This window comes from Eimeria tenella, genomic scaffold (genome assembly GCF_000499545.2).
Source record: "Eimeria tenella Houghton genomic scaffold, Eth_scaff30, whole genome shotgun sequence".
NCBI lineage: Eukaryota > Apicomplexa > Conoidasida > Eucoccidiorida > Eimeriidae > Eimeria > Eimeria tenella.
In genome coordinates, this window is record NW_013542871.1 from 248,621 (window position 1) to 264,319 (window position 15,699).

Here is a 15,699-nt window from a genome sequence, read left to right on the forward strand (position 1 = left end):
TGACAAGCAGCGAAGAAGTTTTTCGACACCATAAAGCATCTTCTCACAGATGTGTCAGCATGCTCTGTGTGTTTTCGCCGCGACCAGGGAGCTCCAGTAGGCAGCAAACAGTTCTTGCTCACTCGTACGCGTAGTGCACAGGGCGATTTATGGAAACACTCTGGTGTTCGAAGCAAAAGCTCTCCAGTTCATGCCATACATAGCCCTTAGTGGTATGTTAGGCGGAGCGTATCTTTACGAGGCAATTCACTGTGCACATCAAAACGATGGGCGCATGCCTACAAAACAAGCTAATCGGCGAGCGGACATCACTTTTTGACTACAAGCGAAGCTTTCAGCAACTCCAGTGAAGCATTGGTCATATATGCTATCTAGCAAGGCTATCTAGCAAGCATATTCTCAGTGGAAAGCTGTGATTGCCTGAATGCATGTTTTCATGCAAGCTCAAAACAAACTCGGTTTCGCGAATGACTAAAGGATCTGAAGCATCCAGACTCTCCACAGTGACAGGCAGAAAATTGAATTGAGTGATTTGTTGTGCTGCCGCTCACTTGCTTTAGCTTGGTGGCTGACCCAGCATGTGGTCGATTCTACTGGTCTCCCCGCCGCTGAAGCAAGAAACACCTAAAAGGTCGGCACCGTAACGCGTTCTGGTTGAAAATTGCCGCTTTTCCATTTCCAAGAGTATCTAAATACTTCTTTGCAAACTTTCTGCTTCACTGTCAAAGATTCATACTAAAATGTCTGTCTTGTCCCGACTCAATGCAAAGCGGCGAAATCGATACAGATCATTGTTCCAAAGTCTCTGAACTGTGACGCAGGACGTAAATCCCTCGAAAGCAACAATGAGCCTCGGTAATGAGAACAGTCTCTACTGGGCATGCTTCTTGAAATACACCTAATGTGTCTGCACGCATCGGAATGCCCAACACAGTGCAGCAGTGCACGTCGTGTCACGGTGCGCAGTGTTTCCTGCATAGCCCAGTGTTGCCTTTGACTGAGCGTGGGCTTATTTTCCTGCTGTATCAACGTAAACCAGTACATTGTATCAACTCATCGCGGTAGGAATTCTTGATGAATGAACACCTGATAACACGAAAAACATTCACTGTCTCCGATGACAACCAACACCATTGTATTCTGGGCGCTACAGGATGCACATCCCCTCCGTACTGTGTGAAGGCTGAGTGGCACTTTTCTCCTCATACTATTCCGAAATATAGTTTGCTTGTTCGTTCATTTGTTCATTTACATATTCACTTTATTCAGCAAAAGCGTTTTTCGTTCCGGCTGTGTTCTCACGTGCTTATTGATTTTATTTCCGAACATTATTTTTAGCTTCACTTTTTGTTTATTTTACTCTGTTACCACTTATTTTCGTCTTTAGGCTTATTCAATGTGTCAGATCCCCCTTGACAGCGTGCGATGCACAACAACTGTTTTCGTACCTGCATTACGTCCGTGCGTGGTATCGATATGCATGCTAAGGGAGGCTTTGTGAGCCTGCTCCTGGATTTTGAAGTTCTTTCGCTCCTCTTTCTTGCGCTTGCACGCGGCAGCAAAAATGCTGTCGCTGGCGAAACAGTGAATGCAGACTCAAAGATGCATTTGGAGAGCAAATCGAGCATAGAACCAAGAGGAACTATAAGGCATGGAGATGGAGGTGGGGGTAGCAGAGGATGCGAAAGGATACGAAAGCCCGGTACGCTACGAAAGGACAGGAACACCAGGGCTATGAATGTGTAGCTGCCCGTTGACTGTGGGTGTAGATTGCAGCGCCACGCAGTCGCTGCAGGGCAGCCAATGACTTTCTCAGCGGGTTCTCATGTGACGCAGCTTCAGGAGTGTTCCGCTGCTTAGTAGGATGTTGAATAGTGCCGCTTGTGTCTCGCTGGCCCAAGATATAGCCGATCTCACAGTGCTCGGTGGGGCTGCCGGCGGTGTCGCAGACAGGAAGCCAGGCAGGGGCTGCTTCTTTGGCAAACAAGTTAGAGTCCCAGAGCAAGTGGGGCAGTAGCTAAGTGGCACGAAAGATGTCACGGCAGCAGTACGTTTACAGCAGTGCCAAGCGATGCGCCAGTGTAACTACGCACTTGGTAATGTTAAAGGGGCCGTGGTATCGCTTCTCGAGCTTGGAGCAGGTGCTGAGGGCAGGCAAGTCATTCCTGCTGAACCACACCTCGTCACGTACAGCATAATTGACAGCGCGCCAGTTCGGGTCAGCGTATGCCTTTTTTGCTTCTTGGCAAGCAGCACGTGGCACTCCACATGATCACAAGTTTGCTGGAAAAGTGTCGTCACGGGAGGGAGGAGAATGGGTGCCAGTGCTCCAACAATGTCGATGTCGGCAGCCGTGAGGGAATTCTAATCATGATCTCGAATTGGGGAACCTCGGTGGAGTAGGTTTGTTTTGTTGTAGGCCAGTTCAAGGATGGGGAGATAATCCTTCCCTCCTCTATCCGGACTGAATATATATCCTTAGCATTTGTATTTGCCCGTTGATATGGAAGTGGTACGCAAAGTACACACTTCTCATGCTATTGATCCAAGCGCATAATTGGTGCCACAGTTCAGACTACTAAAGGGGGTCTCTGTCGGATCCGAGGAGCAGAAGAGATGATCTACAACCAGTTTGACAATGCCAACTGCTGTCGCTGCCCTCTTGACTAGGGAGCAGTGATTCATTTTGTTCAAGAACTCAGTGGTCACTCAAATAGAGATACTTCTCGATGGTGCGAGAGGCAGATCAATTAGAAAATCGAGGCTGACGTGACCTCAGCGTCGAGAAGGACTAAGTAACACTTAAGGAGGCTGAAGGCTTTCTCTGTGCGGGATTTGGAAGCGCAGCTATGCACAGAAACCGGCGAATGCTATAGTATAGTTGCCTCTGAGGCCGCAAAAGGCATTTTCTGCCCATGGCGACCCGCGATAACATGATCTTGCTGGGTACAAAGCACATTCTTTAGGAAGCCCGGAAGCTGTGACATATATATCCTCTACGGTCTTTTGAAAAATAGGTAATCGGGTACACCGAAACAGAACGGAAGGAAGCAACTGCTGAGCTCTCATCTGACGGGTTCGCGGGGATGTTTGGTGGCCTTGGGGTGTGGTTCTCGAAAAACCCAGCTCCGGCAGAGGCACGTTCTACAGCTCAAGCGCATAAAAGACGCTTGAGTTGGAAGCAGTGTACTCCGGCTGCTGATTCTCAGCAACGGCTTGCATTGGCGCTAGCGGCTTTGTTGAAGAGCACTTGCTATGAGTGGGTGCATACAAGCAAAATCAGCCTTGAGGTGGCTGAAGCTAGTGCTGTTGGATGTGTGCAGGTCCTTCTTGCTGCCTTGTCTTATGGCCCCAACCATTTATGATCTTGCGGACCCGGTTCAGTAGTAGACCTGGGCAAACAATAAGTGTACTCCTTGTTGCAGAAGGCGTTGTTTCCTCTGTATCACAGTTGCAGACTTCCCAAAGCGCTCTAGCATTCCAGACTCTGCAATCAATAATCTTGGAAACATATTGACCAGGAATAACGCATTATGCGGGATTTGAATGATCGGACCAAACCGACTGAGGAAGGACGGCGCCGTGAGGACTTCGACGAAGCAACTACAAAGCAAGAGCAAGGACTGTAGTGTACAGGCACTACAACAGCGCTTGCTGGTGACCTATAGAAGATAGTAAGGTAGCGACCTACAAGAGGTCACAACACTGAACGAGGACAGGACTTTCTTACTAGGTTCAAAGTAAGGCAATTCGTCTGGGAATTAGCATGCATACACTAGAGGTGCCTGCAAATACCGATTGGGGCTGGCGATGGCGCCGACGCCCGTCCAGGCCTCCTCCCCACAGGGCCTAGGAGGCGAGGACCCCGAGTAGGGGGGATTTTCAAGAGAACAGATTTTAAAAAAACTAAAAATAACTGTATTTTGTGTTTCAAGAAAATGTACCGAGGGTAAACGGTTATCATAGGCCCCTACTCGAGGGGGCAGGTAGCAGCGTAGTCACAGCAGTAGGTGCTGTGCATTACAAGGACGGCAGAACACATCAAATCCAGTGGGAAACGTCCGAAAGTTTTCACCAAGAAGATGATGCGAACGTCGAGCAAGAAAACGATGAACTGAAAACGAGCTTCTGGGGCGCTGTAGTTATTGCGCACTGGCAGACACTGGCTGGTATGAAGGCTATACAACAGAATAGTGCCATAGTAAAACTATGGCCTCCACGCAACCGCTACAGAATCTTTGAAATGAAGAAAAGCTAGTACTTACCAGAAAACGTATACGGGCAACTAAAGCGAAGCAACTTTCGGCTGAACTACATGAAGCAAAGGTTGTAAGTGTAGTCGCCGCGGGCGCCAATACCCTATTGCGTCAAAACAAAGTAGCCGGTAATGTGAAGGTTCTTTGTATAGTGGCCAGCAAAGGGCAATCGTCAAAAATAGAAGAGATGATGGACGGAAGTCTTGGACTCGGCTTTGTCACAGGCAGGAGGGGCCAGTCATCTGCTTTTCAGCACACGGCTTCCCGGAGAATGCAAACGATGTACTGCCAACCCCAAACGATTTGATATAGGGGTCTTTAATACTGGCTAAGCTACGCACTACAACACCGCACACAGCTAGTTACATCCTCAGTTCAAAGTGCTCTAGGTGCCAAAAACAGCCAAAACTTTCGCTACATCTTTTTGCAACGTGTAGCTTCTCCTAGTGCACAGAGTCCCTGTTGGCGGATGGCCGCTGCAATTCCCAGATCGTACGCTTCCCCGCAGAGCTTGCAGTGTGTAGCAACCCTTTATGAGCTTTTGCTATTGCATAGTGTGGGGCTAGTTCTTCCTGCGACTGCTTCTTTTTTCTACACGATGGCCAATCGCGTTCCATTATGCTGTGCAGCGATAGAAGCAGTTTCAAGCGGAAAAACAAATTGTTTTATGCAGGCGCGTTCAGGTACTTGTAGAAGCCGTGCTAGCAAAGATACCGGTGGAAGGAGCTACCCATCAGGGCATTACACGTGTGTCAGAAATATGGCAGGGCTGAGGGCAATCTATATATTGTCCTCATATTTACTGAGGAGAGCCTTGAAAGGTAGAGGGAAGCCTTGCAGAGTTTGGGCTTAGCAAAGGTAGCAACAGTGACATTCTCACTACTTTCTTCCCCAGCTCTGATTCTAAAGAGGAAAGATGATGGCACCTCATGGGCATCAACTGACGGGTCTTGAACGCGTCCACCGTGTGTCTGCGTAATCAATCAATAGTTCCCGCTCCAGACGTTCTGGAGGTGCTCTTCACGGAATTAAGCACCATCGACATGGACACTCCATGTGGCAACGTTAATTCAAAACCATGCCATATGGGTTTATACTTGCGTTGGAGACGCCAGGTGGCTCAGCTAGAGTCCGTTAGTCCTTAGGTCAGCAGATCCCAAGCCCTGCAGCCCGCACTAAACTGTAGCATACAGGAGTGGCAACAGCGTATGGAGTTGGACCGTAGCTGGTGCACGCTGGCCAGTTCTTGTAAATAGCCGGGAAGAACTGTTTTGAAAGCTATTCAGTTTTTAATAGTGAAAGTTCCGCTAAAACAGTGAACGGGTTACATGCGCGATATTCCCCACCGCCGCTACGCGCAGAGCTGACCATGAAGATTATCTGTAATTACGTGAATGCTCTTCTTATCTTCATGCGAAGTAAGAATAACGGTATGGGTTTTTCAAACGCATACATAGCGAAGAGAACTACCGACAAAGTTGCTAGAATCAACGGCCTGTTGTAGAAGGGAGCACTAAAGTAATAATAATCACTGAGTCGGGATTTTAGGCGTCCGTATTTTATTCTTTAAAACGTCGAGCAAAAGATAAAGCCCAAGCAAAAGCGTTTTATAAGCGATCACCACAGAAGATTGTTGAGTTGACTAAGCTGCTGGGCGACACCAGCATCTATCCGCACAGAGGTGTTTGCAGCAAGTGGAAGTTAAGAAAGAACAACGGCAAAAAGAGCTTCACCGACTGAAGCAAAGAAAAAGCTGTTATTCTGAAGATATCAAGGCGAAGCTGAAGCCCATTACCTCAAAACTGCAACTCACCCTCCTCCAGTTCCGTTGGAATGTGAAAGGGCACAAGCTGTGTAAACTGGGGAACCCCACTCGTGAAGTGTTAATATTAAGAATCTCAAGCTATAAAGATGGACAATTTAGGTCAAGGTTAAGACCTAAGCTATCAAACGGTAGAGAACATGATGCTCGCTTCTTCAAGCAAGTTCTGAAGCCCATGTCTACAGTTGTCACGCCGGACCTTATGCAGCGCCCTGACAGGAGTGCCAGCACACGCCTCTACTCTGCTGATTATTGCAAACCGTTCATCTGTTGCCAATGCACTACTACCAAAACCCACATGGCGTGGAAAGCAACCTCCGGTTTGCCAAATTAAACTTGCGCCGGCCCGTGGGTGTACCCGTGCATTTCATGCAGCCGTAGAGTGTTTTATGGCGTATCTGCCGGCGGCTGTGTAGCCGCGCTGAAAAATACCATGAGCACACAACGCTGAATGCAGCTTCATGCGTTATATGGTTGCCTCCGTCGACCGAAGAGCTGACAGTACATCCCGGTGGTGCACCGGGTTTTTCACAATTCAACAGTTCACAAAGAATCAACCACATATATTAATCTCACCAAAAGAAAACTCCTTCCAACTAGCAGCAGCAGCTGAAGAGGCCCCGCTGCCGGAGACACAACCAGTAAATCTGGGGGATGTGCAGTAGCGCCCCCCCTGCACTGTAGGGAACGCGGAGCATTGGCTGTCTAGTGAGCCAGGGGTCAAGATTCAGGGCTCGCAACCAAACGAAGATCAATTACGATACTGAAGAGACAAGGCAATGTGAATTTAAAGACCAATCCCTTCTTGCTGTCACGGCTACTGCGGCTGCTGGCACCCACCGCCAGCAGCAGCAGCCGCTGCGCGCTGCAGCAGGGGCTGCAGCAGCAACGGTAGCAGCAGCAGGACCAAGTCATATCCGGTTTCCTTGCTGTCTGCTTTACTGCTTGCGGCCCTTAACAGACTGCCAAGGAGCAGGAGCAGCAGCGAGTAGTGCTGCTGTCGCCCGGCAGCAGCAGCAGCCGGGCTGTGGCGCCACACGACGCTCTAGTTTGCTGCTCCTCTGCAGCTCCAGACAGAGCCAGATCTGTATGTTTTGCGGCATACTAGCAGAAGCAACAGCAGCAAAAGCAACCACAGCGGCCGCAGTCACGGGGGGCTCTTGCGCTAGAGTTCCGCAGAGGCCGCTGGCTGTAGCAGAGGGGCGTTTCTGGGAGGCGCTGTTTCCATCTTTGGGTACACCGTAGGGAAGGTTTGGTTCCCGCGTTTTTAGTGCCCTTTGCAACTGCTGCGAGGGGTACCGCTTGTCACCACTGTCGCCTGCCACACTGTCGCTCTTGGTCCGCATGAGCTGTCGAGGCTGCGTGCTTCACGCCGCTGCAGCTTGCGCCATCAGCTGCATCTTGCCTCTCTGCCGTTGATTTGTGGCTGTCACACCCGAAGCAACTGCTTTCTCTTGGTAGCAAGGGCCGACCAGCCACGTTGCGGCAGCGCACCATCCGCTTCCTGCGCCGGCGTGTTTCTGGTGTCCGTCCGCAGCCACCACCACAGTGTACAGCCGACGTAACTCTCGTGATTCCGTGTTCGTCGGCTCTAGGGGCCGCGTTGGGCTACGGCGCAGCTACAGTCACGGCAAGGGCCGGCTTCCAAAAACACCAGAAGGAGTAGCAGCAGCGGCTGTCATGCTTCAAGTCCACAGGGACGCTGCACTATGTCGGTGAAAGCCATAGATGGCGTTGGTCCGTGCTCTCTGCGTGTTCGACCGAGTTTTTCAGTCTCCGCACTAGCGGCGCGAACAGCTGCAGCAGCGTGTCGCAATTAGCAGCAGCCGAAGCAGCAGCCAGCAGAAGCACGAGCTTACCAAAAAAGCAGCCGTGCATGCAGGGTTGCCTCGAAACATCTATCTTTTATCTCTGTAGGGCGAGGTGCTGAGTCACCACACACTTGTGCGCCGCCGTGTCCCCCCAAGAGCAGCATTCAAAGCCTCATATCCAAGAGCTACGGCAGCAGCAGCTTTGGTGCTTGCGACAGGTTCGGAAGTGTCGGAGATCATATATAGCAGCAGCTGCCACGGCGATTGCAGCAGGAGCTCGTGCTGGCTGCTGCAGTAGGTTCTGGGAGTCCTCTTGTGTGCGTCAGTCGAGGCTCGTGGGTATTCTTTCGATTTTTCTGGGGCGATTGCGTCCAAACAGTCGGTTGAGCAGGCTATGTTCGGCATCAGAACTTAGGGAAGCAGCAGCGACAGTTTGTTCAGCCGTTCAGCAGCAGAAGCAGTTGCTGGGGGATGGCGCAACCAGCAGCAGCAGCGGCAGGAGATGGTATTGCAGCCGCCGCTGCTGCCGCTGCCGCAGCAGCAGCATCGCGAGAGCAGAGCAGCAGCAGCGGCTGGACAGACACGGCCAGCCTCGACTCTTCCTCTAGCGCCGTGATGCCGCCGAGACGCGGAGACAGCGCGGAAGTACAGGGTAGAACCTTTGTTGAGTCTCCCCAGGGGGTCTCTTGGGCGTCACCTGCATACGAGGGCAGGGAGCCCGTGGAGGGGCCAGAAGGTCAACTTGCCTCCCCGTACTCCTCATTGCATCAGCCGAGCAGCCGCAGCCGCAGCCGGAGCCGGAGCCGGAGTCTCAGCAGCACTAGTAGCACCGGCGGTGGCGCTCGGGCAGAGCAGCAGGGAAGCCGTCATGGGGGCAGTAGGAGGTCGGCTGCAGGCAGTGGCGGTGGGGCTCCGGATGAAGAGGCTGCTGCCGAAGGAACCGATCCATCTGCAGACAGTGACGTGTACTTCACTGAGAGCGATGACGAAGACCACAGGGAGTACAGAAGGGGTGGCTACCACCCGGTGTCAGTCGGCGAAATCTACGCTAACAGATACCGCATCGAAGCCAAGCTCGGTTGGGGGCACTTCTCCACCGTGTGGCTGGCTACAGACCTCAAGTGAGCAAGCCACATTAGCTTCAGCGTGGACAGGCATGACAGAGGCAGCTTCGGGCTTTTTTTCGAGTGGACGAACATTGCACCATTATTTAGTGTTGCCTTATTGCGCAGAGCGGTACCTCTCGAGTTTGTCGCTTTGAAGTTTCAGAAGAGCGCCCGGCACTACACTGAGGCGGCAGCAGATGAGGTGCAGCTCCTCACTAAGGTCAAGGACGGCATGCGCCATCCCTTCTGGAGGGAAGCAGCGAAGTCTTTCTCCGTAAGCTACCGGGCCCTTGCAGGAGAAGCGTAGGGGGCGTCGGTTCGACTGGTCTTTATAAGGACAGTGCTGTGGTCTGGGGTTGCCGTTGCTACAAGCGCTGCCGCCTCAGTATGTGGAGGCATTCTGGGGATCACGGGTTGGGTGTTCTGGATTTTGCAAACACCAAACGGATTTGAGTTGGTTTGTTACTGTTTATAGAGCGCCATCCGTGAGCGACACGAAGCAGCAGGCATACCGTACGAGGCACCGCGGAAGCTGCCACTGCCCCCAGTGGTTTTGTTTAAGGAGCAGTTCCAGCACACTGGGCCAAATGGCAAGCATATGTGTCTTGTCTTTGAGATGCTCGGTGCGTCGCTCCTTCCGAGCTCGTGCCCTGAACTTTAAGGAGAATATGCAGTCAGCGCGCTCCTATCCGTTTGTACAGTCTTTTTTGCAGATTTCTGCGGCAACAGGAATGCCAGATGAACGGGGGTTTGATGTTTACGTTTCGTGTTTCTTGGTTACGTTCAGGCCCGAACTTGTTATCTCTTATTAAGCGCTACAACTTTAGGGGCTTGCCTCTTCCACTGGTTCGCCGCATAGCACACGACATCCTTCACGGGCTGCATTACCTCCACGACGTGTGTGGGATCATTCACACAGACTTGAAGCCCGAGAATGTTTGCGTCTCGGCGTATCCGCTGCCACCTCCAAACCCCCTTGTCGCGCCGCCAGCAGCAGGGCAGCAGCAGGAGCAACAGGAGGTTGAGGGTCTCACTGCTGAAATGCGCAAAAGGCTCAGGAAAAAGAGTACGCAAGAATTGCGGGATTTTCTAGATCTTAGCCGGTTATTCCCTCATCCTATCGTGCTCAGTCGTCACTGTCTTTGTTTTGTTATTTTTACAGAAAAGCGAAAGCAGCAGCGGCTGAAAAAGAAAGCTGCGGCCGCGGCTGCAGCGGCTGCTGCAGCTGCAGGCGAAGAGGAAGCTGCCCATTCTGAAGAGGAGGGAGAAGAGGAGGAGGACGAGACGGAAAAACACCAGCGGGAAGCAGCAGCAGCAGGGACAGCAGCACCCGCAGGCGCTGCACCAGCATCTGCTGGGACGATCGGGGCTGCAGCAGAGGCAGCTGGCAACAACACAGCAGGGCAGCAGCAGGAGCGGGAGGCGGTGTATGTGCCGTATGTCAAGCACATGCTTAAACCGAGTCGTTCCGACCCTTCTCTTTTGACATCGTACAAGGACGAGATCCATGCTCTTCAGGGCTCACTCCAGAGGTAAGCACAGGAGAAGGTCTAGGGGTTGGTGGGGACAGACAGGCGGCAGAGAGAACAGATTCACTTTGGCTCTGAACAGCATCAGCAAGCTGGCAGCCGGGATTGTGGCCTGTGTGGGACAGACACGTCTACAACTACGTGGGATACTCACAGTACCAGCCACAGTCGGCATACTGCTGCCCCAAGACGGGAGGTCGCATCCTCTACTGGCTCCCCAAGGAAAGGCCGCAGGGCGCTTCAGGTGATGAGGCTGAGGAAGCAGACGCTGCCAAGAGTCGTTTGCCGCTGCTGCATGATGAGTTGCTACTGCACCCTGCAGCAGATCGACTGTACAACCAGAGACTGAAGGAGGCGGCGCGCACAACTGACAAGCGGGATGCACACGGCCATTTGCTCTACGGGCCTTATATCAAGCTAGAAAACGACCAGCAAGCCGAGGAAGACATGACTATTGTTCAGACTTCAGAGGGGCCCATCTGCATCAAGTCAGTTAATCAAGCCAGCCCTTTTCGTCCCTTTGGTGGTACCTGACTACTTTTGTGCGGTCATTGTTGCTGCAGGCTCTTCCGGTCAACCACGAACTATTTGAGCCCTTCTAGATGCACTATGTTCATGCTTTACATGCCTACGTACGCCTGAAGATGCACTGTGTGTACGTGTTGTTGCCTTTTTGCTATCGATAAACGCGTTGATGCGTTTTCTGTCGTCGCTCGCGCAGGCCATTGCCGCCGAGCTCGTTCGCCTTCGAGCATCCAAGCGCAGTGTATAAGCTGTGTGATTTGGGGAATGCTTGCTGGGCCCAGGAGCACTTCACTGATGACATCCAGACGCGACAGTACCGTTCCCCGGAGGTTTGTCGTTCTGCACCGTTTGTAGAAGCACTGTTGTTGCACAGGCATTCATCTGCTTGCTCCATTGTAGATCGTTTCTTTGCAGAATTTGGTGCTGCTGTGCCCATTGCTTTTGCCAGTTTTCGGCTACTACTGTTTTTCCTCGTTTCGCAGGTGATCATTCGGGCTGGATATGACTGCACAGCTGATGTGTGGAGTTTCGCATGCATGGTGTTTGAGTTGGTGACTGGGGATTACCTCTTCGATCCAAAGAGTACTGGCGACTTTGACAGAGATGAAGACCATCTGGCCCTCGTACGTTTCTCTTGGTGTTATAATGGGAGCTGCAAGGACAGCAAATTTGCGTTTAAAAACCGAGCAGCATCACTTGCGGCTAGGGCAACACTAGTTGCAATATTCCTGTCCTAGTGTCCTTAGTTCCAGCCTGTGAATCCCCAGGAGCAAAACAAAAAGTATTAAATACACAGAGGAATTAGCGAGATAGAGGGCGATGATTCAGACTCTGTGCCTTTTGTGCCTTTGTGTGGGCAGATCATTGAACTTGTGGGGCCTATGACGCTCAACTTCGTGTCGCGTGGCCGGCATTCACATGTAAGAGCGTTGGTAACACTCAGACTCAGCAGTACGGAAGGGGATGCAAAACAAAGCCGTACGGCTCAGGCGTAAGGGGTAAGAGGTATGGTCGATGGCGTAGGGCTTGACTGTCTTTGCAGCGCTTCTTCCGCGAACGCTCGACGGAGTTACGGCGAATTGACGACCTGCGGTTTTGGCCTCTTGTGGCTGTTTTGAGGGAAAAGTGAGTGCGGCTTTCATTGTCTAAAGTTTGAGTGTTATCTGGTGTTGAGGGCTAGCTGGGCTGTTGACGGAGGGGGTGCATTTGCGACTGTATGCTGCGGGATCTTCTGGGCAGTACGTTTCCCTACATATGCGGACGAACATGTGCTTATCTTTTGCCGTAGGTACCATATGGGCGAGGCTGAGGCTGTATCCCTCTCGGATTTCTTGGTGCCGATGCTGGCCGCAGACCCGCTGAAGCGCCAAGGTGCGAAACAGATGCTGGACCATCCCTGGCTCCGCATGCGAACTCCGGAAGATGAAATAGCTTACTGCGAGATGGTCAGTCCCAAGTTTGATGGTGGCAGCTGCCTCAGCTGCCGCAGGGCACAGTCTTTTGTTGTAGATGCCACGAATCTGATGGCAGCGAGTGCTGGTCAGGTGCCTGGGCAGCAATCTATACTAGCGTTGGGCTCAGTGAAGCGGAGTCAGTAACCAGCTTACATTTCCTGGGTCTGATGTGCTTGAGCCGGAGTAAAGCTTGTAGGATTGTTTGCACTGTTTTTGGTTGCTGCAGCGTAAAAACATGCACGTTTCGAGGCCTGATTTGGATGCGCCTCTCCTGTCATTGCCCTCGGGCCACTCGGCAGCCGAGCTCACTGTTGGTCCCAATCCTCTATGGTAGGCAGCCCCGATATAGGCAGCAGCAACGCCAGTGGCACGAGCAGCAGCCTCCATCCTTTCGAAGCAACGACAGAGAGCGTTCTCTTACGGTTGCTGATTTTCTTTGGCTGCAGCGGCCGTCGGCCCGAAGAGGTTCACGGATCTGTCGCGTCAGGAGCTGGTGGTGGGGGATGTATGTACAGCTCGGCGACTGGCTATGCCCAGTCTCCTCCCGTGATCGGGGTGTCATCCCCGTACGCGCTGCAGCAGCACCAACAACAGCTGCAGCAGCAGCAGCTGCAACAGATGCAGCAGGAACAACAGCATCTCTACGGTTCAGGGCCAGTGGTGTTACCCCCCAGTGGTGGCCCTGTGGACCCGAGCAGTGACTTGTACACTTTACAGCAACAGCAGTTGCTTCAGCAACAGCTGCAGCAGCAACAACAGCTGCAACAGCTCCAGCAGCAGCATCAGCAACTGCAACACATGCAGCACCAGCCGCAGCTGATCGTGGGTGGGCTTGGGCGTCATGTCGATGGAGACAACAGCACGAAGACCGCCCAGTCAACAGGAGGCATCCTGGGCACCGTGTAAGTGTCATATCTTTTTGTGATTGCTGCCGTGTTTCTTGTTCCTGCTGTTGTTTCCGCCTTTGTTCAAGCTTTGTGGAGTTATGAGTAAAAGAGCTTCCAAGGAGTTCCATTGTGCGGTATTCGCCCTCATGTCCTGTTTCTTTTTGAGGGTGGGTGCGTGCAGTGCTGGAACAAACACCGGCTGCAGCAGTGCAGCTGTGACGGCAGCAAGCAGCAGCAGCGGCAGAGCAGGCACAGCAACAGCGGCAGCAGCTGCTGCGGCCGCTGTCTCCGCTGCGAGAATGTTGATGGGCTACCCTGGAGCAAGTGATCCCCAGTACTTCAGTGCAGGTCGGGACTGCTGGGATGGCCGATCTGTTCCCGCCTTCCCTCCTATTGGCAGCAACAGTAGCAGCAGCAGCAGCAGCAGCAGCAGGGGGACGACGGGTTTGCGGCCAGAAGCAGCGGGAGTGGAATGGATGGTTCGTGGCTTTCAGGCGTCAGCTGTAACAGAGTCAGCTGATGCGCCGCAGCCGCAGCAGCAACAGCAGCAGCAGCTTCCATCGTCGTGCGTGGAGCTGCTGCCAAGGAAGCCCCACGATTCGACAGGGGCAGCTTGCGGTTCCTCCTCTGATAAGAGGTCGGATGGCCTTCACCAAATTGCAGGCACTCGCGTCACTGCCAACCCTGCAGAAACGGACACGCAGTCTGTCTCTGCTGCAGGAGGTGAGGCTACATGGTTTTCTGGGTTAGTTTTTGAGCCAAAGAGCTATCAGATCAGCCAGTACAGCGACCTGGAAGGATGTGGCCAAGAGCCTATGTAGTGGTGCACTTCTCCAAGCCTTGCCCAGCGATTTCGCAGTACTACCAATGTTTTTTTTCGTCTTTTGCTCACCACAGTGCGTGCGCTAGCGCACAAGTACTTGCATATTGTCTCAAGGGTTTGTCCTGGTTTGTGTTGTGGCTGCTGTGCTGACATGCAGATTGGGGAGGTGTAAGCGGACCGGTTTCTTGGATACCAGATGCTGCGGCGATGCAGCAGCAGCAGCAACTGGAGCAGCAACAGCAACAGCAACAGCTGGAGCAGCAGCAGCAACAAATGCGACGCCACGTCCAGGAGATGCAGGAAAGAAAGCAGGAGTTCTTACGCCAACAGCAAGAACTCAACAGAATGCTTAAGGGGGTGCAGCAGCTGCAACATGGCCTCTCAGGCAGCTCCTGAGGAAGCAGCAGCAACAGCAGTAGCAGGAACGACTGTAGTGTACGGCGTTTCCAGGAGCCCTTGTCCGGGAGACATCAGCAACTGTGGACTCTCGTTAATGAGGGAAGCTATGCGTGTTGGCAGAGCCAGTTGCAGCAGCGCCAGCTGCTGCAACTGACCTAGCAGCGACGGCTGCAAAACAGCAGGGTAACAGCGGAGGGGCCTTTCTCTCGCAGCAGCACAAAGCAGCAGCAGCAGAAGAGATCGAGGGGCTCCACAGCTTTCAAATCGTTGTTTCGTTTGCACTTTCACACCACGAACTCCTGCGGTGCGAAACGTTACTGCATCGGCTGTCATCAGCAGCAGTAGCAGGTCTGGTTGCAGCAGGAGCAACAGCTGCTGCTGCGGAAGTGGCAGCTGCTTCAGCAGAAGCAGCAGTTGTTTGGGGTCCACAAGTGCCCACAGCTGCTCACGGGAACGCTGGTGCTGCTTGTGTGGCTCTGAGTGCCTCATCAGGCAAAGCTGCAACAGTAGAAGCAGCAGCAGCAAGAGCAACAGAGGTGACGCCGATACGTGCAGGAGACATATTTTGAGTCTCCTACAGGGAGATGAGTTGCTGCAGTTGGTGGACAGGGCGTAGTAGCATTTTAGTCGGTCTGTCCCTGTCCTCATCACACTGTAAAACACAGACCGAAGATTGATGTCACGCGACAGCGGGTGATAAATCTGCAGGAGGCAGCTCGGTTTACGCACTCCGCAGCAGTTTTATTGCCTGCTCAACAAGCATGAAGTAAATACGGACATATTTAAGACATACGCTAAATGAGCTTCATAAGGTAGTCTCCACGGGAGAAGCAAACAGCGACAGAGGCTACTTCAGCAGCTACTGCTGCAGCACCGCTTTTCGAAGTTTGTGCTGTGGCGGACTACCCTCCTTGCTGTCTGTCGAGTTAGTTCCTGAACTGTTTGGAAGGTATATGTCCGCATGGCCGGTGGCGTGGGGACGAGGATTTCGGCGATGCGGCACAGAGCTAACTGTACAATTTACTTGGCCACGGACAGCTGCGGAAGCGTTACTGGTAAACTCTGTGTCAACCCTGTGGCATTCTCC

At 52.6% G+C, this 15,699-nt stretch overlaps 1 protein-coding gene across 1 annotated transcript; it reads left to right on the forward strand.

Moving 5' to 3' along the window:
• Nucleotides 1-8,360: 8,360 nt before the first annotated feature.
• ETH_00035080 (CMCG kinase (incomplete catalytic triad), putative) lies at nt 8,361-14,609 on the forward strand (the record flags this gene model as incomplete). Its single annotated transcript, XM_013375926.1, has 15 exons — nt 8,361-9,010; nt 9,122-9,269; nt 9,471-9,618; nt 9,783-10,061; nt 10,158-10,527; nt 10,650-11,012; nt 11,246-11,378; nt 11,532-11,672; nt 11,910-11,969; nt 12,092-12,174; nt 12,338-12,494; nt 12,730-12,833; nt 12,950-13,405; nt 13,572-14,113; nt 14,371-14,609. The coding sequence occupies 15 exons, from the start codon at nt 8,361-8,363 to the stop codon at nt 14,607-14,609; spliced, it is 3,873 nt and encodes a 1,290-aa protein (XP_013231380.1).
• Between the last annotated feature and the right edge of the window lie 1,090 nt (nt 14,610-15,699).